Below are 25,930 nucleotides of genomic sequence, written 5' to 3' on the forward strand. Positions count from 1 at the left end.
GTTTCCAACGGGGCCATTGCTCATGTTTCCAAACCGAGTTCAAATGTCCAACTGCGACCAATCCTATCTATCCAACCGTGGCTCGTGTTTCCAACGGGGCCATAGCTCATGTTTCCAACGGGGCCATAGCTCATGTTTCCAACGGGGCCATACCTCATGTTTCTAATGGGGCCATGGCTAATATTACCAAACCGAGTTCAAATGTCCAACCAACACCAATCCTATCTATCCAATCGTGGCTCATGTTTCCAACGGGGCCATGGCTCATGTTTCCAACGGGGCCATGGCTCATGTTTCCAAACCGAGTTCAAATATCCAACTGAGACCAATCCTATCTATTCAACCGTGGCTCATGTTTCTAACGGGGCCATAGCTCATGTTTCCAACGGGGCCATAGCTCATGTTTCCAACGGGGCCATAGCTCATGTTTCCAACGGGGCCATGGCTCATGTTTCCAACGGGGCCATGGCTCATGTTTCCAAACCGAGTTCAAATATCCAACTGAGACCAATCCTATCTATCCAACCGTGGCTCATGTTTCCAACGGGGCCATGGCTCATGTTTCCAACGGGGCCGTGGCTCATGTTTCCAAACCGAGTTCAAATGTCCAACCAAGACCAATGCTATCTATCCAACCGTGGCTAATGTTTCCAAACCGAGTTCAAATATCCAACCGAGACCAATGCTATCTATCCAACCGTGGCTCATGTTTCCAAACCGAGTTCAAATATCCAACCGAGACCAATGCTATCTATCCAACCGTGGCTCATGTTTCCAACGGGGCCATGGCTCATGTTTCCAAACCGAGTTCAAATATCCAACTGAGACCAATCCTATCTATCCAACCGTGGCTCATGTTTCTAACGGGGCCATAGCTCATGTTTCCAACGGGGCCATAGCTCATGTTTCCAACGGGGCCATAGCTCATGTTTCCAACGGGGCCATGGCTCATGTTTCCAACGGGGCCATGGCTCATGTTTCCAACGGGGCCATGGCTCATGTTTCCAAACCGAGTTCAAATATCCAACTGAGACCAATCCTATCTATCCAACCGTGGCTCATGTTTCTAACGGGGCCATAGCTCATGTTTCCAACGGGGCCATAGCTCATGTTTCCAACGGGGCCATAGCTCATGTTTCCAACGGGGCCATGGCTCATGTTTCCAACGGGGCCATGGCTCATGTTTCCAACGGGGCCATGGCTCATGTTTCCAACGGGGCCATACCTCATGTTTCTAATGGGGCCATGGCTAATATTACCAAACCGAGTTCAAATGTCCAACCAACACCAATCCTATATATCCAATCGTGGCTCATGTTTCCAACGGGGCCATGGCTCATGTTTCCAACGGGGCCATGGCTCATGTTTCCAAACCGAGTTCAAATATCCAACTGAGACCAATCCTATCTATCCAACCGTGGCTCATGTTTCTAACGGGGCCATAGCTGATGTTTCCAACGGGGCCATAGCTCATGTTTCCAACGGGGCCATAGCTCATGTTTCCAACGGGGCCATGGCTCATGTTTCCAACGGGGCCATGGCTCATGTTTCCAAACAGACTTCAAATACCCAACTGAGACCAATCCTATCTATCCAACCGTGGCTCATGTTTCTAACGGGGCCATAGCTCATGTTTCCAACGGGGCCATAGCTCATGTTTCCAACGGGGCCATAGCTCATGTTTCCAACGGGGCCATAGCTCATGTTTCCAACGGGGCCATAGCTCATGTTTCCAACGGGGCCGTGGCTCATGTTTCCAAACCGAGTTCAAATGTCCAACTGAGACCAATGCTATCTATCCAACCGTGGCTAATGTTTCCAAACCGAGTTCAAATATCCAACCGAGACCAATGCTATCTATCCAACCGTGGCTCATGTTTCCAAACCGAGTTCAAATATCCAACCGAGACCAATGCTATCTATCCAACCGTGGCTCATGTTTCCAACGGGGCCATGGCTCATGTTTCCAACGGGGCCATGGCTCATGTTTCCAAACAGAGTTCAAATATCCAACTTAGACCAATCCTATCTATCCAACCGTGGCTCATGTTTCTAACGGGGCCATAGCTCATGTTTCCAACGGGGCCATAGCTCATGTTTCCAACGGGGCCATGGCTCATGTTTCCAACGGGGCCATGGCTCATGTTTCCAACGGGGCCATGGCTCATGTTTCCAAACCGAGTTCAAATATCCAACTGAGACCAATCCTATCTATCCAACCGTGGCTCATGTTTCTAACGGGGCCATAGCTCATGTTTCCAACGGGGCCATAGCTCATGTTTCCAACGGGGCCATAGCTCATGTTTCCAACGGGGCCATAGCTCATGTTTCCAACGGGGCCATGGCTCATGTTTCCAACGGGGCCATGGCTCATGTTTCCAAACTTAGTTCAAATATCCAACCGAGACCAATCCTATCTATCCAACCGTGGCTAAAGTTTCCAACGGCGCCATAGCTCATGTTTCTAATGTGGCCATGGCTAATGTTTCCAAACCGAATTCAAATGTCCAACCGAGACCAATCCTATCTATCCAACCGCGGCTCATGTTTCCAAACCGAGTTCAAATGTCCAACTGGGACCAATCCTATCTATCCAACCGTGGCTCATGTTTCCAATGGGGCCATAGCTTATGTTTCCAACGGGGCCATAGCTCATGTTTCCAACGGGGCCATAGCTCATGTTTCCAACGGGGCCATAGCTCATGTTTCCAACGGGGCCATTGCTAATGTTTCCAAACCGAGTTCAAATATCCAACCGAGACCAATCCTATCTATCCAACCGTGGCTCATGTTTCCAAACCGAGTTCAAATGTCCAACCAACACCAATCCTATCTATCCAACCATGGCTCATGTTTCCAAACCGAGTTCAAATATCCAACTGAGACCAATCCTATCTATCCAAACGTGGCTCATGTTTCCAATGGGGCCTTGGCTCATGTTTCCAATGGGGCCTTGGCTCATGTTTCCAAACCGAGTTCAAATATCCAACTGAGATCAATGCTATCTATCCAACCGTGGCTCATGTTTCCAACGGCGCCATAGCTCATGTTTCCAACGGGGCTATAGCTCATGTTTCTAATGGGGCCATGGCTAATTGTTACGAATCCCTTTTGGCCCGACAGTCTAGGGGGGAATGGTAATGAGACCCGTAACATAACTCATGCAAATTATTATTGTGACAAAGTAAAAGTGTGCACGAAATAACCACGACAACAGAAGTCTACCGTCAAACTCTAGGTTTATTTATAAACACACGGTAATGGGGGGGAGCAGGAAAAGGCCCTGAGCTGGACCCAAGGAAAGAAACAATAAGTATTCAAAAACACCCCTAAGCTAGACTAGCCTACTTTAACAACAGCTAACTAACTAACCAAAAATACAGTGGGTGGTCCGCCCAGTTCTAACTAGTGTATTTAACAAAGTTCACCTACGGGTAGTGTATGCCCATGGGCGACTTGTCTTGGTTTCCCCCTTTTCCCACCAGCAACAAACAAACACCATAACCAAAAACAATACTCACAGGTGATGACAAAGTGCTATGAAGGCGCTTTAAACAAAAGAGAGGTTTAAGACACAAAGCGAGAGTGAAACACAGAGACCTACAGACATGGCATTTACAGAGAGATTGAGCTGAGCTTTTAGAACAAACAAATGATGGGGTTTTCAACCATGGGGAAGGAACTGTGATAGGTCAGGAAATAGGAGGAGGTGTGTCTTCTGATTGATGATTGATTGTTGACTGATTGGGGAGTGATGGTTTTCACCTGTGAGGGGAGAAGGAGAGAAAAGAAACACACACAGGATACACACACACAGGATAACTGTATCCGTAACACTAATGTTACCAAACCGAGTTCAAATGTCCAACCGACACCAATCCTATCTATCCAACCGCGGCTCATGTTTCCAATGGGGCCATGGCTCATGTTTCCAAACCGAGTTCAAATGTCCAACCGAGACCAATCCTATCTATCCAACCATGGCTCATGTTTCCAACGGGGCCATGGCTAATGTTTCTCACGGGGCCATGGCTAATGTTTCAAAACCGAGTTCAAATGTCCAACTGGGACCAATCCTATCTATCCAACCGTGGCTCATGTTTCCAACGGGGCCATGTCTCATGTTTCCAAAACGAGTTCAAATGTCCAATCCTATCTATCCAACCGTGGCTCATGTTTCCCACCCGAGTTCAAATGTCCAACTGAGACCAATCCTATCTATCCAACCGTGGCTCATGTTTCCCACCCGAGTTCAAATGTCCAACTGAGACCAATCCTATCTATCCAACCGTGGCTCATGTTTGCCACCCGAGTTCAAATGTCCAACCGAGACTAACCATCACGAGGAGCCGATGGGGCCCGAATTTGCCTGTTTTGGAGGGCTGTGGGGCTCCAGTGTCTACAGAAGCCGATTGGGCCCGGAGTGACCTGTTTTGAAGGGCCTCAGGGCTCCTGTGTCCACTTGGCACTTGGCAAAAGTTAACGAGTCGTCTTTAAAATCGAGACCATTTCCATCTGTCCAACCGTCATGAGGAGCCGATTGGGGCCGAAGTTGCCTGTTTTGGAGGGCCTCGGGGCTCCTGTGTCCACTTGGCACTTGGAAAAAGTTGACGGCTCGTCTTTAACCCTCCCATTGTCCTCCTATTATGCCTACCACACAGTGTCCCCCCGGGACACCCTGTCCCGTCTTGGCTAAAGGCCCAGTGGGCACAAGTGTGACAGTATGCGTGTGAACAGCCTTTGCAGATGTATTTCTTACACCTGCAGCATGCGGTGTGTGTCTTGGCATCCTTCTTGGGTGGGCAGAGCTGACACCTCTTCTTCTAACTCGCCCCCGGCGGTGCGGCTGGGGCGGCGGCGTTGGCCGGGCCAGCGGCATGCTCCCGGGCTTGCGGACGAGCCTCAGCGGTGGCACTCTGTAGGACTTTGACAAGTGCGGACGCGGCTTGGGTGCGGGGGAGACGCTGCCTTCTTTGGATCAAGGGCTTCACGAGTGCCTTTCCGAGCTGCTCCAGGAACACCCTCCTCTTGTTCCGCTTCCCAGGCATCCAGTCGGGCTTGATCTCTCGCCATATGACAAAGGCATTGTAGGAGGACACGTCGAGGATGTTGTGGAAGATAACCAGGGGCCAGCGGGCAGTCATCCGTCTGCAGCTGTAGATCCCGACCACCTTGTCTAGGTTGTCCACGCCGCCTTTGTTGGCTTCCGGTCGCGACAATCGCTAACGTCAGGCTCCGCGTGCAGCGTGCTCAGAAGTTGCACGTTCTTATTTCTCTTTGCCAGGTAGGACACTAGAGTGGTGGTGGGCGTGTAGGCGAACCTGGAGGACGAGACCTGTCTGCCCTTTGACTGGAGCAGCGAGGGAGGGAGCTCGGGCTTGTTCTTTCGCACCGTGCCGACCATGGTGAGGTTCCTCTCGAGGAGCCGCTGCCCAAGTTCGTAGGAGGTGAAGAAATTGTCGCCCGGCAGTCCCTCAGTCAGATCGAGGACGACGCGGGCGCCCTGGTTCTTCCACCTTGCCGGTGTAGACTTGCATCTTCCAAGCGTAGCTGGACTTGGCGTCGCAGGCCACCCACGACTTGATGCCGTATTTGGCCGGCTTGCTGGGAATGTATTGTCGGAAAGGACAGCGTCGCCAGCCATGGGTCGCCAGCCGTCGCCGTATTTTCTCACCCCCTGCAGATTTGTCATGTCCACAATTATCCTTTCTATCGCCGGTGTGACAAACAGCCGGAAGGTGGACGCGATGTCGAGCGCTCGCGACGCAGGCCGTGGGGCCCGGCGTCACAACGGTCCGGGCTCTGATAGGCCACGGAGAACCATTTGATTTTGCCATTTTTTGACAGCAACGCCTCCCTTTTGGCTCGGGCGGCTGCCGCCGCGTCCTCTCTGTCTCGATCTGGCTCTCTGTCTCTGGGGCAGCGGCCGTGTCTTCCTCTCGCTCTCCCTCGGTGGGAGGGTTACAACATATAACTTGCTGTTTGACTAGTATCCAACAGGTGGTAGTGTGGGTCACTATGACCCGGCCCAGACAGGGGTAGGAGGGTTACAACATACACCTTGCTGTTTGACTAGTATCCACCAGGTGGTAGTGTGGGTCACTATGACCCAGCCCAGGCAGGGTTAGGAGGGTTACAACATACACCTTGCTGTTTGACTAGTATCCAACAGGTGGTAGTGTGGGTCACTATGACCCGGCCCAGGCAGGGGTAGGAGGGTTACAACATACACCTTGCTGTTTGACTAGTATCCAACAGGTGGTAGTGTGGGTCACTATGACCCGGCCCAGACAGGGGTAGGAGGGTTACAACATACACCTTGCTAAGACTGCCAGGGTCAATCTGACACCTACACCACCCGATATCACAGGAAGCCAATAAAGATCGTCAAGGACAACAACCACCCAAACCACTGCCTGTTCACCCCGCTATCATCCAGAAGGCGAGGTCAGTACAGGAGCATCAAAGCTGGGACAGAGAGACTGAAAAACAGCTTCTATCCCCAGGCCATCAGACTGTTAAATAGCCATCCCTAGCACAGAGAGGCTGCTGCCTACATACAGACTTGAAATCATTGTCCACTTTAGTAAATGGAACACTAGTCACTTTAATAATGTTTACATATCTTGCATTACTCATTTGATATGTATATACTGTATTTTATACCATCCATTGCATCTTGCCTAGAAATGTCCTTGTTTTTGAAAGAAAATGACATTTTTTGCCTATTAAAATAACATCAAATTGATCAGAACTACAGTGTAGACATTGTTAATGTAGCATCAGTAACTATAGTAGATGTATTTTCCATCCATACAGGAGCATCAATGTTGTAAATGACTATTGTAGCTGGAAACGGCTGATTTTTAATGAATATCTACAGAGGCATACAGAGGCCCATTATCAGCAACCATCACTCCTGTGTTCCAATGGCACGTTGTGTTAGCTAATCCAAGTTTATCATCCAATCTACCTCATCCTCATACTGTATTTATTTGTCTTGCTCCTTTGCACCCCAGTATATCTACTTGCACATTAATCTTCTGCACATCCTACCATTCCAGTGTTTAATTGCTATATTGTAATTACTTCACCACCATGGCATATTTATTGCCTTACCTCTCTTATCCTACCTCATTTGCACACACTGTATATATACTTTTATACTGTATTATTGATTGTATGTTTGTTTACTCCATGTGTAACTCTGTGTTGTTGTATGTGTCGAACTGCTTTGCTTTATCTTGGCCAGGTCGCAGTTGTAAATGAGAACTTGTTCTCAACTAGCCTACCTGGTTAAATAAAGGTGTTCTCAACTAGCCTACCTGGTTAAATAAATGTGAAATTAAAAAATCTAATAAAAGTAGCGGCAGTTGCATTAGTAACAATAGTAGATGTATTTTCCATCCATACAAAAAGCTTATTTCTCAGAAATGTGTTTACATCCCTGTCAGTGAGCATTTCTCCTTTGCCAAGATAATCCATCCACCTGACAGGTGTGGCATATGAAGAAGCTGATTAAACAGCATGATCAGAAGTGCACCTTTTGCTGGGGAGAAAAACAGGCCACTCTAAAATGTGCAGTTTTGTCACACAACACAATGCCACTGATGACTGAAGTTTTGAGGGAGCATGCAACCGAAGACCACATGTAACCACGCCAGCCCAGGACCTCCACATCCGGCTTCTTCACCTGCGGGGATTGTCTGAGACCAGCCACCCGGACAGTTGATGAAACTGTATTTATGTCTGTAATAAAGCGTTTTTTTGTGGGCGAAAACTCATTGTGATTGGCTGGATGCGCCCATGCTCAGTTATTTGACATCCATAGATTAGGGCCTAAATAATTTTATTACATTTACTGATTTGCTTATATGAACTCTAACTCAGGAACATCGTTGAAATTGTTGCATGTTGCGTTTATATTTTTGTTCAGTATATACAGTATCACTGTTTTTTTAAGGCGATTTCCAATCTCTTGAATTAAGTTTTTGTTTTTCCTATTTTTGTTTTTCCTATTCAACATTTGGAACCACTATGTTGTTGAAATGTCTATGTTTAAAAATGAAGGTTAAGTTTAATGTTAGGATTAGGTTTAAAGAAGATTTTAAGAAGAGGGAAATGGGCGGGGTTTATGACTTTGTGGCTGTGGTAACTAGTGACAACCGTTCCACAGAAAGAAGGGCGCAATCGGTCGGAGCCACTGAGGTATAATAAGAACCGTCGGGCTAATGACATACAATTAATAATAGTGGCATCTGGTGGTCGGTTGGGCTTGCCAGCTACATATGCGCATAAACTGTACTAAGTGCTTGAACTAAAACAAAAGACCTTTATTTTGAAAAGATGTCCACCATAGACCCGGAAGAATAAATGTTTTTCACGTTCATATTATGAGAACACGAATCCTGCAAACTGGTGCAAGCATTAATGTCTCTATTGGCCAAGACAATGTCGAGTAAGTACAAAGAGCTAGCTATTGAAGCATAACTGGCTTTTACAGGTGACAACATTAGCTTTATTTTCGAGCTAGCTATGTTGAGAGTTCCAGCTGAAATGTACATTGCTGCTCGTGTTGCCATTGGCTCTGTTGTTGACAGCTGAAAATAGGCAAGTATTTATTTTCAATGCATGTAGATTTATTTATCCGTTATTTTACCGGGTAAGTTGCCTGAGAACACATTCTCATTTACAGCAACGACCTGGGTAATAGTTACATAGGAGAGGAGGGGGATTAATGAGCCAATTGTAAACGTGGGATTATTAGGTGACCGTGATGGTTTGAGGGCCAGATTGGGAATTTAGCCAGGACACCAGGGTTAACACCCCTACTATAAGTGCCATGGGATCTTTAATGACCTCAGAGAGTCAGGACACCCGTTTACCGTCCCATCCGAAAGACAGCACCCTACATAGGGCACCCAGGGTATTGGGATTTTTTATTTTGACCAGAGGACAGAGTGCCTGCCTCCTACTGGCCCTCCAATACCACTTCCAGCAGCATCTGATCTCCCATCCAGGAACTGACCAGGACCAACCCTGTTTAGCTTCAGAGCCAAGCCAGCAGTGGTATGCAGGGTATGCAGGGTGGTATGCTGCTGACCAGGACCAACCCTGCTTAGCTTCAGAGCCAAGCCATCAGTGGTATGCAGGGTATGCAGGGTGGTATGCTGCTGGTAGTGAAGTTGTAGCAGTTGAAATGTCCACCTGTGCAGTCTTCACTTATATTTTGGACCTTTTAGCAGATGCTGTTATCCAGGGCGACGACAGGAGCAGTTAGGGTTAAGTGCCTTGCTCATGTTCGCTGACTTTTTCTATTAACCTAGTTGGCTCAGGGAGTGTCGAACCAGCGACCTTTTGGTTACTGGCCCAATGCTCTTAACAGCGAGGTTACGTGCCCCCCTTTTATAGACTTAAAATTATTATATTATATTAAAATACTCCCAATGTTGATCATTGTAGTGTCTGGTCATTGACCTTTAGCAGAACTGAGCAGAATTATGTAATGCGCAAAGACAGCATTTGTTTTGCATATCATGGCAGAGTTTTTGAACATTGGTGTCTGAATGGTGACCATTCTGTTTCTGCCCCCAGAGTTCCGTCTAGCAGTGGTCCAGCTACATGTGACGAAGGTCAAAGCTGACAACCTCTCCAGAGCCCGGGGGCTGATCAAAGAAGCAGCTGCACAGGGGGCCAAATTGGTAGTCTTACCTGTGAGTACGCCACCCATTTTAATCTTCTGAAATGTGGTGATGGGCCACCCCATGAGCCTGGTTCCTCTCTAGATGTCTTCCTTCTAGGGAGTTTTTCCTGGCCACTGTGCTCTCTCTTCTGCTTTTGTTGCTCTTTGTGGCCTAGGCGGGGGCTACTGTAAACCACTGTGGCCTAGGCGGGGGCTACTGTAAACCACTGTGGCCTAGGCGGGGGCTACTGGAAACCACTGTGGCCTAGGCGGGGGCTACTGTAAACCACTGTGGCCTAGGCGGGGGCTACTGTAAACCACTTTGTGGCCTAGGCGGGGGCTACTGTAAACCACTGTGGCCTAGGCGGGGGCTACTGGAAACCACTGTGGCCTAGGCGGGGGCTACTGGAAACCACTGTGGCCTAGGCGGGGGCTACTGTAAACCACTTTGTGGCCTAGGCGGGGGCTACTGTAAACCACTTTGTGGCCTAGGCGGGGGCTACTGGAAACCACTGTGGCCTAGGCGGGGGCTACTGGAAACCACTTTGTGGCCTAGGCGGGGGCTACTGTAAACCACTTTGTGGCCTAGGCGGGGGCTACTGTAAACCACTTTGTGGCCTAGGCGGGGGCTACTGTAAACCACTTTGTGGCCTAGGTGGGGGCTACTGTAAACCACTTTGTGGCCTAGGTGGGGGCTACTGTAAACCACTTTGTGGCCTAGGTGGGGGCTACTGTAAACCACTTTGTGACAACTGCTGATGGGAAATATGATTTGATTTCCATCAGTGGATCAATTGATATTTATTTCCAGGAATTAATATTGACTTGTTTTTATTGTTGATTGACTTCTCATTAGAAAGGTTACTGTGCCAGTTGTTTCCCATAATACCATCCAAACAGATTGATTATATTGACATGTACAGGAGTGCTTCAACTCCCCCTATGGAACTGGCTTCTTCCCTGAGTATGCAGAGAAGATCCCTGGAAAATCCAGTCAGGTTCTGTCTGAGGCAGCCAAGGAGAGCCAGGTGTATCTGGTGGGAGGTGAGAGGAACTCTGGACAGCCTGTTGGGACTGTCCCCGTAGCTGGACAGCCGGTGGAACTGTCCCCGTAGCTGGACAGCCGGTGGGACTGTCCCCGTAGCTGGACAGCCGGTGGGACTGTCCCCGTAGCTGGACAGCCGGTGGGACTGTCCCCGTAGCTGGACAGCCGGTGGGACTGTCCCCGTAGCTGGACAGCCTGTTGGGACTGTCCCCGTAGCTGGACAGCCTGTTGGGACTGTCCCCGTAGCTGGACAGCCTGTTGGGACTGTCCCCGTAGCTGGACAGCCTGTTGGGACTGTCTCCGTAGCTGGACAGCCTGTTGGGACTGTCCCCGTAGCTGGACAGCCTGTTGGGACTGTCCCCGTAGCTGGACAGCCTGTTGGGACTGTCCCCGTAGCTGCACAGCCTGTTGGGACTGTCCCCGTAGCTGGACAGCCGTTGGGACTGTCCCCGTAGCTGGACAGCCGTTGGGACTGTCCCCGTAGCTGGACAGCCGTTGGGACTGTCCCCGTAGCTGGACAGCCGTTGGGACTGTCCCCGTAGCTGGACAGCCGTTGGGACTGTCCCCGTAGCTGGACAGCCGTTGGGACTGTCCCCGTAGCTGGACAGCCGCTGGGACTGTCCCCGTAGCTGGACAGCCGCTGGGACTGTCCCCGTAGCTGGACAGCCGCTGGGACTGTCCCCGTAGCTGGACAGCCGCTGGGACTGTCCCCGTAGCTGGACAGCCGCTGGGACTGTCCCCGTAGCTGGACAGCCGCTGGGACTGTCCCCGTAGCTGGACAGCCGCTGGGACTGTCCCCGTAGCTGGACAGCCGTTAATATATGAGCTGTGTATTAATGAGCTGTGTGTTAAACAGTGGGCTGTGATGTATTGGTGTATTCAGGCTCCATCCCTGAGGAGGATGATGGAGGGAAGCTGTATAACACCTGTCCAGTGTTTGGACCTGATGGCAGCCTGGTGCTCAAACACAGGAAGGTAGGAACACGGTGCTCAGACACAGGAAGGTAGGAACACGGTGCTCAGACACAGGAAGGTAGGAACACGGTGCTCAGACACAGGAAGGTAGGAACACGGTGCTCAGACACAGGAAGGTAGGAACACGGTGCTCAGACACAGGAAGGTAAGAACACGGTGCTCAGACACAGGAAGGTAGAACACGGTGCTCAGACACAGGAAGGTAGGAACACGGTGCTCAGACACAGGAAGGTAGGAACACGGTGCTCAGACACAGGAAGGTAGGAACACGGTGCTCAGACACAGGAAGGTAGGAACACGGTGCTCAGACACAGGAAGGTAGGAACACGGTGCTCAGACACAGGAAGGTAGGAACACGGTGCTCAGACACAGGAAGGTAGGAACACGGTGCTCAGACACAGGAAGGTAGGAACACGTGCATACAGTATGACTCCAACTTTATGAGGGGAGAAATGCTTTCACAGGACACTAGCTGTATTTCATTGCCGTACATTCATATTTACCACTATGTATTTCATTCATATTCACCACTATGTATTTCATTCATATTTACCACTATGTATTTCATTCATATTTACCACTATGTATTTCATTCATATTTACCACTATGTATTTCATTCATATTCCTCTTGAAGATCCACCTCTTTGACATTGACGTTCCAGGGAAGATTCGTTTCCAGGAGTCAGAGACACTGAGCCCAGGGAGCAACCTGTCAGTGTTTGACACGCGTGAGTCTCTGAGTCCTAAATGGCACCCTATTCCCTATGTAGTCAAATCAAATTATATGTGCCACATGCGCCGAATACAACATGTGTAGATCTTACAGTGAAATGCTGACTTACAAGCCCTTAACCTCAGGCTTCCGAGTGGCGCAGCGTTCTAATGTACTGCATCTCAGTGCAAGAGGCGTCACTACAGACCCTGGTTTGATTCCAGGCTGTATCACAACCAGCCGTGATTGGCAGTCACATGGGGCGGCGCACAATTGGCCCAGCGTCGTCTGGGTTTGGCCGGGGTAGACCATCATTGTAAATAAGAATTTGTTCTTAACTGACTTGCCTAGTTAAATAAAGGTTAAATAAAATAATAAAACCAACAATGCAGTTAATAAAATATGTACTAAATAAACTAAAGTAAAAAAAGTAACACGATCAAATAACATTAACAAGACTATATAAAGTTCCCTCTTCATGAATGTCTTGGGGTGCTTGGACCATGTTAGTTCGTTGGTGATGTGGACAACAACAAACTTGAAACTCTCTACCCATTACCCCGTCGATGTTAATGGGACGTGTTAAGCCCTCCTTTTCCTGTAGTCCACGATCAGCTCCTTTATCCTGCTCACATTGAGGGAGAGGTTGTTTTCCTTGCACCACACGGTCAGGTCTCTGACCTCCTCCCTTTAGGCTGTCTCATCGTTGTCGGTGACCACTGTTGTGTCATCAGAAAACTTAATGATGTGTTGGAATCGTGCTTGGCCAGGAAGTACAGGAGGGGACTGAGCACGCACCCCTGAGGGGCCCCCATGTTGAGGATCAGCATGGCGGATGTGTTGTTGCCTACCCTTACCACCTGGGGGCAGCCTGTCAGGAAGTCCAGTATCCAGTTGCAGAGGGAGGTGTTTAGTCCCAGAGACCTTAGATTAGTGATGAGCTTTGAGGGCACTATGGTGTAGAACGCTGAGCTGTAGTCAATGAACAGCATCCTCACATAGGTGTTCCTTTTTTCCAGGTGGGAAAGGGCAGTGTTGAGTGAAGTTTAGATTGCTGTGGATCTGTTGGGGTGGTATGCAAATTGGAGTGGATCTAGGGTTTCCAGGATGATGGTGTTGATGTGAGCCATGACCAGCCTTTCAAAGCACTTCATGGCTACCAAAGTGAGTGCTACGGGCGGTAGTTGTTTAAGCAGGTTACCTTCGCTTTCTTGGGCACTGTGGTGGTGGGACTGTGGTGGTCTGCTTGAAACATAAAGGTAATACAGACTGGGTCAGGGAGAGGTTGAAAATGTCTGAGTACACGTCCTGTTAATCCGTCTGGCCCCGCGACCTTGTGAATGTTGACCTGTTTAAAGGTGTTGTTCGCATCTGCTACGGAGAGCGTGATCACACAGTCATCCAGAACAGCTGGTGCTCTCATGCATATTTCAGTGTTATTTGTCTCGAAGTGAGCATAAAAGGCATTCAGCCTGTCTGGTAGGCTCGCTCCACTGAGCATCTCGCGGCTGGATTTCCCTTTGTTGTCTGTAATGGTTTTCAAGCCCTGCCACATCCAAGAGCATCAGAGCCGGTGTAGTATGATTCAATCTTAGTCCTGAATTGATGCTTTGCCTGGTTGATGGTTCGTCTGAGGGCATAATGGGATTCCTTATAAGCGTCCGGATTAGTGTCCCGCTCCTTGAAGTGGCAGCTCTAGCCTTTAGCTCAGTGTGAATGTTGCCTGTAATCCATGGCTTCTAGTTGGTGTATGTACAGTGGGGCAAAAAAGTATTTAGTCAGCCACCATTTGTGCAAGTTCTCCCACTTAAAAAGATGAGAGAGGCCTGTAAATTTCATCATAGGTACACTTCAACTATGACAGACAAAATGAGGGGGGAAAATCCAGAAAATCACATTGTAGGATTTTTAATGAATTTATTTGCAAATTATGGTGGAAGATAAGTATTTGGTCAATAACAAAAGTTTATCTCAATACTTTGTTATATACCCTTTGTTGGCAATGACAGAGGTCAAACGTTTTCATCGTTTTCAAAGTCTTCACAACGTTTTCACACACTGTTGCTGGTATTTTGGCCCATTCCTCCATGCAGATCTCCTCTAGAGCAGTGATGTTTTGGGGCTGTTGCTGGGCAACACGGACTTTCAACTCCCTCCAAAGATTTTCTATAGGGTTGAGATCTGGAGACTCCAGGACCTTGAAATGCTTCTTACGAAGCCACTCCTTCGTTGCCTGGGCGGTGTGTTTGGGATCATTGTCATGCTGAAAGACCCAGCCACGTTTCATCTTCAATGCCCTTGCTGATGGTAGGCTTTGTTACTTTGGTTCGTGCTCTCTGCAGGTCATTCACTAGGTCCCCCCGTGTGGTTCTGGGATTTTCGCTCACCGTTCGTGTGATCATTTTGACCCCACGGGGTGAGATCTTGGAGCCCCAGATCGAGGGAGATTATCAGTGGTCTTGTATGTCTTCCATTTCCTAATAATTGCTCCCACAGTTGATTTCTTCAAACCAAGCTGCTTACCTATTTCAGATTCAGTCTTCCCATCCTGGTGCAGGTCTACAATTTTGTTTCTGGTGTCCTTTGACAGCTCTTTGGTCTTGGCCATAGTGGAGTTTGGAGTGTGATTGTTTGAGGTTGTGGATAGGTGTCTTTTATACTGGTAACAACTTCAAACAGGTGCCATTAATACAGGTAACGAGTGGAGGACAGAGGAGCCTCTTAAAGAAGTTGTTACAGGTCTGTGAGAGCCAGAAATCTTGCTTGTTTGTAGGTGACCAAATACTTATTTTCCACCATAATTTGCAAATTAATTCATTAAAAATCCTACAATGTGATTTTCTGGATTTTTCTTCCTCATTTGTGTCTGTCATAGTTGAAATGTACCTATGATGAAAATTACAGGCCTCTCTCATCTTTTTAAGTGGGAGAACTTGCACAATTGGTGGCTGACTAAATACTTTTTTGCCCCACTATATGTACGTACGGTCACTGTGGGGATGATGTCATCAATGTACTTATTAATGAAGCCGTTGACTGAGGTGGTGTATTCCTCAATGCCATCTGATGAATTCCAGAACATATTCCAGTCTGTGCTACCAAAACAGTCCTGTAGCTTAGCATCTGTGTCATCTGACCACTTCCGTATTGAGTGAGTCACTGGTACTTCCTGCTTCTGTTTTTGCTTGTACGCAGGAATCAGGAGGATAGAATTATGGTCAGATTTAACAAATGGAGGGCGAGGGAGGGCTTTGTACACATCTCTGTGTTTGGAGTAAAGGTGGTCTAGAGTTTTTTTTTTCCCCTGTGGTTGCACATGTGACATGCTGGTAGAAATGAGGTGAAACCGATTTCAGTTTTCCTGCATTAAAGTCCCCGGCCACTAGGAGAGCCACCTATGGATGAGCAGTTTGCTTATGGCCTTATACAGCTCTTTGAGTGCGGTCTTAGTGCCAGCATTGGTTTGTGGTGGTAAATCGACGGCTATGAAAAATATAGATGAAAACTCTCTTTGGTAAATAATGTGGTGTACAGCTTATCATGAGGTACTCACCTCAGTCAAGCAGCTGTTATTGACAAATATACTCAGATAGCCACCCCTTGTCTTAACGGATGCAGCCGATGCTCGGAAAACCCAGACAACTGTATATGATCCATGTTGTTCAGCCACGACTCAGTGAAACATAAGATATTACAGTTTAATGTTCCATTGGTAAGAGTCTTGAACGGAGCTCATCCAGTTTATTCTCCAATGATTGCACGTTGGCCAATGGGACGGATGGTCGAGGTGGGTTACGACGAATTGTGCACTTCTTTTGACCAGTAATATGGTGCCACTTGGGACGCAACGCTTTTCACATAGTGTCACCTCCAAACCTGCATTGTAGCATGCTGGGTATAGTCTGGTAAATTGGGTTACTGTTACTGTATTGGGTTAACTCTAACCCCGTGTTACTGTGTATTGGGTTAACTTGTGTTACTGTGTATTTAACTCTAACCCCGTGTTACTGTGTATTGGGTAAACTCTAACCCCGTGTTACTGTGTATTGGGTAAACTCTAACCCCGTGTTACTGTGTATTGGGTAAACTCTAACCCCGTGTTACTGTGTATTGGGTAAACTCTAACCCCGTGTTACTGTGTATTGGGTAAACTCTAACCCCGTGTTACTGTGTATTGGGTAAACTCTAACCCTGTGTTACTGTGTATTGGGTAAACTCTAACCCCGTGTTACTGTGTATTGGGTAAACTCTAACCCTGTGTTACTGTGTATTGGGTAAACTCTAACCCCGTGTTACTGTGTATTGGGTAAACTCTAACCCCGTGTTACTGTGTATTGGGTAAACTCTAACCCCCTGTTACTGTGTATTGGGTTAACTCTAACCCCGTGTTACTGTGTATTGGGTAAACTCTAACCCCGTGTTACTGTGTATTGGGTTAACTCTAACTATCCCTTCTCTGTCATGTCTCCTCCAGCATACTGTAGGGTGGGTGTAGGGATCTGCTATGACATAAGGTTTGCAGAGCTGGCCCAACTCTACTCTAAGAAAGGTGAGGGTAACATGGTGTCTTACCAACCTGGTAACCATTGTAGGTAGAGGGGCAGAAAGGATCCCAAAGGGGCATGTATATAAAACAAATATGAAGTAGGGAATGTATTGAAGTTGTAATGAATGAGCAGTGAGCAGACCTGAACAGTGAGGATGTTGTTGTTATCTGTGTTCAGGTTGCCAACTATTGGTCTACCCTGGAGCCTTCAACATGACCACCGGGCCGGCCCACTGGGAACTGCTGCAGAGAGGAAGGTTGGTGAACATCTTAGAAAACCAAAGGTTTAGGAAACCAGTTTTTATTAAGTCATTTTCAATTTTAAAACCATTTGCTGTGTCCTGCTCACTGGCTCTTTTCTGCCCACGCCGTCCTAAAGGCTGAGTGACACCGGTAGAGTCATACCGTCTAAAGGCTGAGCGACACCGGTAGAGTCATGCCGTCTAAAGGCTGAGAGACACCGGTAGAGTCATGCCGTCCTAAAGGCTGAGAGACACCGGTAGAGTCATGCCGTCTAAAGGCGGAGTCAATCACCACCTTCCGGAGACACCTGAAACCCCACCTCTTTAAGGAATACCTAGGATAGGATAAGTAATCCTTCTCACCCCCCCCCCCCCCCTTTTAAGATTTAGATGCACTATTGTAAAGTGACTGTTCCACTGGATCTCATAAGGTGAATGCACCAATTTGTAAGTCGCTCTGGATAAGAGCGTCTGCTAAATGACTTAAATGTACATGTAAATGGCTGAGAGACACCGGTAGAGTCATGCCGTCCTAAAGGCTGAGAGACACCGGTAGAGTCATGCCATCTAAAGGCTGAGAGACACCGGTAGAGTCATGCCGTCCTAAAGGCTGAGAGACACCGGTAGAGTCATGTCTAAAGGCTGAGAGACACCGGTAGAGTCATGCCGTCCTAAAGGCTGAGAGACATCGGTAGAGTCATGCCGTCCTAAAGGCTGAGAGACACCGGTAGAGTCATGCCGTCCTAAAGGCTGAGAGACACCGGTAGAGTCATGCCGTCCTAAAGGCTGAGAGACACCGGTAGAGTCATGCCGTCCTAAAGGCTGAGCGACACCGGTAGAGTCATGCCGTCTAAAGGCTGAGAGACACCGGTAGAGTCATGCCGTCTAAAGGCTGAGAGAGACCGGTAGAGTCATGCCGTCCTAAAGGCTGTGACACCGGTAGAGTCATGCCGTCCTAAAGGCTGTGACACCGGTAGAGTCATGCCGTCCTAAAGGCTGTGACACCGGTAGAGTCATGCCGTCCTAAAGGCTGAGAGACACCGGTAGAGTCATGCCGTCTCAAGGCTGAGCGACACCATCCTGTGTTGTCATGTGTTGCTGCCTTGCTATGTTGTTGTCTTCGGTCTCTCTTTATGTAGTGTTGTCTTTATGTAGTGTTGTCTCTCTTGTCGTGATGTGTGTTTTGTCCTAAATGTTGATTCCCAGTCCCCGTCCCCGCAGGAGGCCTTTTGGTAGGCCGTCAGTGTAAATAAGAATTTGTGTGTATTTACTACTGGTCATTGATTATTGATTGCCATTATCATTAGTATGTATCTATTTATCCTGCTACCGGTCACTATTACTCCTCTTTACATGTGTATATATACTCAGCAAAAAAGAAACGTCCTCTCACTGTCAACTGCGTTTATTTTCAGCCATCTTAAGAGGTGTAAATATTTGTATGAACATAACAAGATTCAACAACAGACATAAACTGAAAAAGTTCCACAGACATGTGACTAACAGAAATGGAATAATGTGTCCCTGAACAAAGGAGGGGTCAAAATCAAAAGTAACAGTCAGTATCTGGTGTGGCCACCAGCTGCATTAAGTACTGCAGTGCATCTCCTCCTCATGGACTGCACCAGATTTTCCAGTTCTTACTCTGAGATGTTACCCCACTCTTTCACCAAGGCACCTGCAAGTTCCCGGACATTTCTGTGAGGAATGGCCCTAGTCCTCACCCTCCGATATAACAGGTCCCAGACGTGCTCACTGGAATTGAGATCCGGGCTCTTCGCTGGCCACGGCAGAACTGACATTCCTGTCTTGCAGGAAATCATGCACAGAACGAGCAGTATGGCTGGTGGCATTGTCATGCTGGAGGGTCATGTCAGGATGAGCCTGCAGGAAGGGTACCGCATGAGGGAGGAGGATGTCTTCCCTGTAACACACAGCGTTGAGATTGCCTGCAATGACAACAAGATCAGTCCGATGATGCTGTGACACACCGCCCCAGACCATGACGGACCCTTCACCTCCAAATCGATCCCGCTCCAGAGTACAGGCCTCGGTGTAACGCTCATTCCTTCGACAAATGCAAAACTTACCATCACCCCCGGTGAGACAAAACCGTGACTCGTCAGTGAAGAGCACTTTTTGCCAGTCCTGTCTGGTCCAGCGACGGTAGGTTTGTGCCTATATGCAATGTTGTTGCCGGTGATTTCTGGTGAGGACCTGCCTTACAATAGGCCTACAAGTCCTCAGTCCAGCCTCTCTCAGCCTTTTGCGGACAGTCTGAGTACTGATGGAGGGATTGTGCGTTCCTGGTGTATCTCGGGCAGTTGTTGGTGCCATCCTGTACCTGTCCCGCAGGTGTGATGTTCGGATGTACTGAATCTGTGCAGGTGTTGATACACGTGGTCTGTCACTGTGAGGACGATCAGCTGTCCGTCCTGTCTCCCTGTAGCGCTGTCTTAGGCGTCTCACAGTACGGATATTGCAATTTATTGCCCTGGCCACATCTGCAGTCCTCATGCCTCCTTGCAGCATGCCTAAGGCACATTCACACAGATGAGTAGGGATCCTGGGCATCTTTCTTTGTGTTTTTCAGAGTCAGTAGAAAGGCTTCTTTAGTGTCCTAAGTTTTCATAACTGTGACCTTATTTGCCTACCGCCTGTAAGCTGTTAGTTTCTTAACGACCGTTCCAGAGGTGCATGTTCATTAATAGTTTATGGTTCATTGAACAAGCATGGGAAACAGTGTTTAAACCCTTTACAATGAAGATCTGTGAAGTTATTTGGATTTTTACCAATTATCTTTGAAAGACAGGGTCCTGAAAAAGGGAGGTTTCTTTTTTTGCTGAGTTTATTACCATTAGTATCTATCTATTTGTCCTGCTACTGGACGCTATTAGTCCTGTTTACATGTACACTACCGTTAAAAAGTTTGGGGTCAGTGAAATTTAGAAGGTCAGTTTCCCGGAGTCGCCTCTTCATTGTTGACGTTGAGACTGCTGTTTTGCTGGTACTATTTAATGAAGCTGCCAGTTGAGGACTTGTGAAGCCTCTTTCTCCAACTAGACACTCTAATGTACTTGTCCTCTTGCTCAGTTGTGTACCGGGGCCTCCCACTCCTTTCTATTCTGGTTAATGCCAGTTTGCTCTGTTCTGTAAAGGGAGCGTTGTATGAGATCTTTAGTTTCTTGGCAATTTCTCGCATGGAATAGCCTTAATTTGTTCAGAACAAAGTTATTTGTTTTTGGCCATTTTGAGCCTGTAATCGAACCCACAAATGCTGATGCTCCAGATACTCAACTAGTCTAAAGAAGGACAGTTTTATTGCTTCTTTAATCAGGACAACTGTTTTCAGCTTTACTAACATAATTGCAGAAGTGTTTTCTAATGATCAATTAGCCTTTTAAAATGATAAACTTGGATTAGCTAACACAACGTGCTACTGGAACACAGGAGTGATGGTTTCTGATAATGGGCCTGATATTCCATTTTAAAAAATCAGCTACATGTTTGTTTCCAGCTACAATAGTCATTTACAACATAACAATGTTTACACTGTATTTCTGATCAATTTGTTATTTTCTTTTCAAAAACAAGGACATTTCTAAGTGACCCCAAAGTATTGAATGGTAGTGTATATATTATCGTAGTATTTATATATTCCTGCTACCAGTCACTTTTCAGCCCTGTTTCCATGTATATCCTGCTATCACGCACAGACTCACACTAATACTCACAGACTCACACTAATACTCACAGACTCACACTAATACTCACAGACTCACACTAATACTCACAGACTCACACTAATACTCACAGACTCACACTAATACTCACAGACTCACACTAATACTCACAGACTCACACTAACACTCACAGACTCACACTAATACTCACAGACTCACACTGGAATTGAGACTCGGGCTAATACTCACAGACTCGGCACTACTCACAGACTCACACTAATACTCACAGACTCACACAGTACTCACAGTGCACTAACACTCACAGACTGGGCTCAATCCACAGACTCACACTGGAATTGAGATCCTGGGCTCAGATCTTCTGGGCTCAGATCCTGGTTTGTGTCTGGGCTCAGACTCTGGGGCCTCCCAGAGTGGCTGGGCAGAGTGGTCTGGGCTCAAGGCACTACATCGCAGTGCTAGCAGTGCAACTAGAGATCCTGGTTCGTGTCTGGGCTCAGATCCTGGTTCGTGTCTGGGCTCAGATCCTGGTTCGTGTCTGGGCTCAGATCCTGGTTCGTGTCTGGGCTCAGATCCTGGTTCGTGTCTGGGCTCAGATCCTGGTTCGTGTCTGGGCTCAGATCCTGGTTCGTGTCCGGGTTAGTGGAGGGTTTGGCCTGCAGGGATGTTCTTGTCCCATCGCACTCTAGCGACTCCTGTGGCGGGCCAGGCGCAGAAATAAAACTAACCACCCACAGACTCACATACACACAACCTCCACCACTTATGCTGCTGCCATACAGTCTGTCTCCTAACCCCTAGCTACATGTACATAGTGTCTGTCTCCTAACCCCTAGCTACATGTACATAGTGTCTGTCTCCTAACCCCTAGCTACATGTACATAGTGTCTGTCTCCTAACCCCTAGCTACATGTACATACAGTGTCTGTCTCCTAACCCCTAGCTACATGTACATACAGTGTCTGTCTCCTAACCCCTAGCTACATGTACATACAGTGTCTACCAGTGTCTTTTTCTGCAAATTTGGTACTGGCCCAGACCCAAAATGTAGCTCCTACAATATTGATATTAAATAGTGAACTGTTGGGTCGGGTTGCAAGTTAAGCATTTCATGTCATTGCATGTGACAACTTAAACTTGAATTGTGCAAACATGTAAGCCACCAGCAGGGGGTGTCTGAAACACACTGAACAGCAGACAGATGGCAGATGAACTGTAGAGCAACATTTGCTGTGTGTGGTCCTTAACTCACACTCTTGTCTGTCTCTTGTCTCTCTCCTTACCAGAGCGGTTGATAACCAGGTGTACGTGGCCACGGCTTCCCCTGCCAGAGATGAGACCGCCTCCTACGTGGCCTGGGGTCACAGCACTGTTGTTAGTCCCTGGTGAGTACTATACAGCCTGGGATCACAGTACTGTTGTTAGTCCCTGGTGAGTACTAGACAGCCTGGGATCACAGTACTGTTGTTAGTCCCTGGTGAGTACTAGACAGCCTGGGGGTCACAGTACTGTTGTTAGTCCCTGGTGAGTACTAGACAGCCTGGGATCACAGTACTGTTGTTAGTCCCTGGTGAGTACTAGACAGCCTGGGGTCACAGTACTGTTGTTAGTCCCTGGTGAGTACTAGACAGCCTGGGGTCACAGTACTGTTGTTAGTCCCTGGTGAGTAGCCTAGACAGCCTAGACAGGGGGTCACAGTACTGTTGTTAGTCCCTGGTGAGTACTAGACAGCCTGGGGTCACAGTACTGTTGTTAGTCCCTGGTGAGTACTAGACAGCCTGGGGTCACAGTACTGTTGTTAGTCCCTGGTGAGTACTAGACAGCCTGGGGTCACAGTACTGTTGTTAGTCCCTGGTGAGTACTAGACAGCCTGGGGTCACAGTACTGTTGTTAGTCCCTGGTGAGTACTAGACAGCCTGGGGTCACAGTACTGTTGTTAGTCCCTGGTGAGTACTAGACAGCCTGGGGTCACAGTACTGTTGTTAGTCCCTGGTGAGTACTAGACAGCCTGGGGTCACAGTACTGTTGTTAGTCCCTGGTGAGTACTAGACAGCCTGGGGTCACAGTACTGTTGTTAGTCCCTGGTGAGTACTAGACAGCCTGGGGTCACAGTACTGTTGTTAGTCCCTGGTGAGTACTAGACAGCCTGGGGTCACAGTACTGTTGTTAGTCCCTGGTGAGTACTAGACAGCCTGGGGTCACAGTACTGTTGTTAGTCCCTGGTGAGTACTAGACAGCCTGGGGTCACAGTACTGTTGTTAGTCCCTGGTGAGTACTAGACAGCCTGGGGTCACAGAGTACTAGACAGCCTGGGGTCACAGTACTGTTGTTAGTCCCTGGTGAGTACTAGACAGCCTGGGATCACAGTACTGTTGTTAGTCCCTGGTGAGTACTAGACAGCCTGGGTGAGTCTAGACAGTACTGTTGTTAGTCCCTGGTGAGTACTAGACAGCCTGGGGTCACAGTCACTGTTGTTAGTCCCTGGCCTGAGTACTAGACTGGTGAGTAGACAGCCTGGGGTCACAGTACTGTTGTTAGTCCCTGGTGAGTACTAGACAGCCTGGGGTCACAGCACTGTTGTTAGTCCCTGGTGAGTACTAGACAGCCTGGGGGGTCACAGTACTGTTGTTAGTCCCTGGTGAGTACTAGACAGCCTGGGGTCACAGTACTGTTGTTAGTCCCTGGTGAGTACTAGACAGCCTGGGGTCACAGTACTGTTGTTAGTCCCTGGTGAGTACTAGACAGCCTGGGGTCACAGTACTGTTGTTAGTCCCTGGTGAGTACTAGACAGCCTGGGGTCACAGTTACTGTTGTTAGTACCCTGGTGAGTACTAGACAGCCTGGGGTCACAGCACTGTTGTTAGTCCCTGGTGAGTACTAGACAGCCTGGGGTCACAGCACTGTTGTTAGCCCCTGGTGAGTACTAGACAGCCTGGGGTCACAGCACTGTTGTTAGTCCCTGGTGAGTACTAGACAGCCTGGGGTCACAGCACTGTTGTTAGTCCCTGGTGAGTACTAGACAGCCTGGGGTCACAGCACTGTTGTTAGTCCCTGGTGAGTACTAGACAGCCTGGGGTCACAGCACTGTTGTTAGTCCCTGGTGAGTACTAGACAGCCTGGGGCCTGGGGTCACAGTACTGTTGTTAGTCCCTGGTGAGTACTAGACAGCCTGGGGTCACAGCACTGTTGTTAGTCCCTGGTGAGTACTAGACAGCCTGGGGTCACAGCACTGTTGTTAGTCCCTGGTGAGTACTAGACAGCCTGGGGTCACAGTACTGTTGTTAGTCCCTGGTGAGTACTAGACAGCCTGGGGTCACAGTACTGTTGTTAGTCCCTGGTGAGTACTAGACAGCCTGGGGTCACAGCACTGTTGTTAGTCCCTGGTGAGTACTAGACAGCCTGGGGTCACAGCACTGTTGTTAGCCAGCACGTACTGTAGTGTGTGATGCCACATGCAGTGTCTGTAAGTAATCACACTGTAGTATTTGTTTCTGTGTTGTTGCCACAGAGACCAGTCCGGTCCTTTGTGCAGAATGTGTTTTATTGGATGTGTGATGTGATTGAAATCATCTCTAACAGTTATTTTATCATGACAGGGGAGAGGTGATATCTAAGGCAGGGTCTGAAGAGACTGTTGTTTACGCAGACATTGGTGAGTGGTACTGGAGTGGTTCAGTGTGATTGAGCGGTCCTGAACCTCTTTGTGAACCAGCACCATTATCCATTGTGACTAATGTAACTGTAGTTTGTTTTAGCTGATCAGTGTCCTGACCTCTCCCTATGTGGTCTGTGTGTTTTTCAGACCTGCAGTATTTGGCCAACGTTCGTCAACAGATCCCCATCACAGCCCAACGCCGCAGTGACCTCTACACTGTGAACGCAGTGCAGGAGGGATGACCTTTAACCCCTGAACCCTTAGCTATGAGGAACTGAGGCAATCAGTAGTTACAGTAAACAGACCTGTCTATTCTTGGTGAGAAATTGATAGCTGGAGAATGAGTGTTGGCAACACAGCTGTTTGTGCCTACAATACATGACTCCACTGTGACCTACAGTGGAGTAACAGTAGCAGCTGTGGAACCAGTAAATGTAGTCTGATTTTGAAGGTGCATGTAATAAAGCAGAATATCTTCGAGGGAACCATTTTACACAGAGAGGATGTATGTCATCTCTAATTTAAACAAAGAGGATGAATGTCATCTCTAATTTAAACAAAGAGGATATATGTCCTCTCTAATTTACACAAAGAGGATGAATGTCCTCTAATTTACACAGAGGATGAATGTCCTCTCTAATTTAAACAAAGAGGATGTATGTCCTCTCTAATTTAAACAAAGAGGATATATGTCCTCTCTAATTTACACAAAGAGGATGAATGTCCTCTAATTTAAACAAAGAGGATGTATGTCCTCTCTAATTTAAACAAAGAGGATGAATGTCATCTCTAATTTAAACATAGATTTATATTCTTAGTATAACATTTCTCATCTCTTTTCAAATCTACATCCAGTTCAATTAAATTCATTTTTTCCAAGAAATACTCATTCTGTCTGCTCTGTTCTTGTTCTCTGATTTAGAAAGACAACCTGGTTTAAAACATCAGCTATTCTGAGCATCGCCAGTGGCTGTAGACTATTTCAATATCTTTATCATGACAAGATTTGAGCATCGCCAGTGGCTGTAGACTATTTCAATATCTTTATCATGACAAGATCAAAATGCATCAAACAGATGAGATGCATCACAACCGGTTTGTTTCTATTAATTCTGCAGCAAACGCACAGTATCGGTCTATAACAAAGATCATTATTGCTGCACGAAACAGTATCTTTATATAACAAAGATCCATAATTGTCATTTAAAAAAACATTTTTTATTTTTATTTCACCTTTATTTAACCAGGTAGGCTAGTTGAGAGCAAGTTCTCATTTGTAACTGTGACCTGGCCAAGATAAAGCATAGCAGTGTGAACAGACAACACAGAGTTACACATGGAATAAACAATTAACAAGTCAATAACACAGTA

At 47.6% G+C, this 25,930-nt stretch overlaps 1 protein-coding gene across 2 annotated transcripts; it reads left to right on the plus strand.

Annotated features, from left to right (window-relative positions):
- Positions 1 to 8,166: 8,166 nt before the first annotated feature.
- nit2 (nitrilase family, member 2) lies at positions 8,167 to 25,448 on the plus strand. 2 transcript variants are annotated; one of them, XM_046299450.1, is made up of 10 exons: positions 8,169 to 8,458; positions 9,595 to 9,713; positions 10,606 to 10,726; positions 11,611 to 11,702; positions 12,338 to 12,431; positions 16,890 to 16,964; positions 17,140 to 17,218; positions 22,191 to 22,289; positions 24,501 to 24,556; positions 24,707 to 25,448. In XM_046299450.1, exons 1-10 carry the CDS (start codon positions 8,431 to 8,433, stop codon positions 24,799 to 24,801), a joined length of 858 nt encoding a protein of 285 aa, XP_046155406.1. In that variant the 5' UTR covers positions 8,169 to 8,430; the 3' UTR covers positions 24,802 to 25,448. The 2 variants fall into 2 exon arrangements, with proteins under 2 accessions (XP_046155414.1, XP_046155406.1); XM_046299458.1 differs by lacking the exon at positions 22,191 to 22,289 and having other exon boundaries at positions 8,167 to 8,458.
- Positions 25,449 to 25,930: the final 482 nt, after the last annotated feature.

This window comes from Oncorhynchus gorbuscha, linkage group LG02, assembly GCF_021184085.1.
Source record: "Oncorhynchus gorbuscha isolate QuinsamMale2020 ecotype Even-year linkage group LG02, OgorEven_v1.0, whole genome shotgun sequence".
Lineage (NCBI taxonomy): Eukaryota > Metazoa > Chordata > Actinopteri > Salmoniformes > Salmonidae > Oncorhynchus > Oncorhynchus gorbuscha.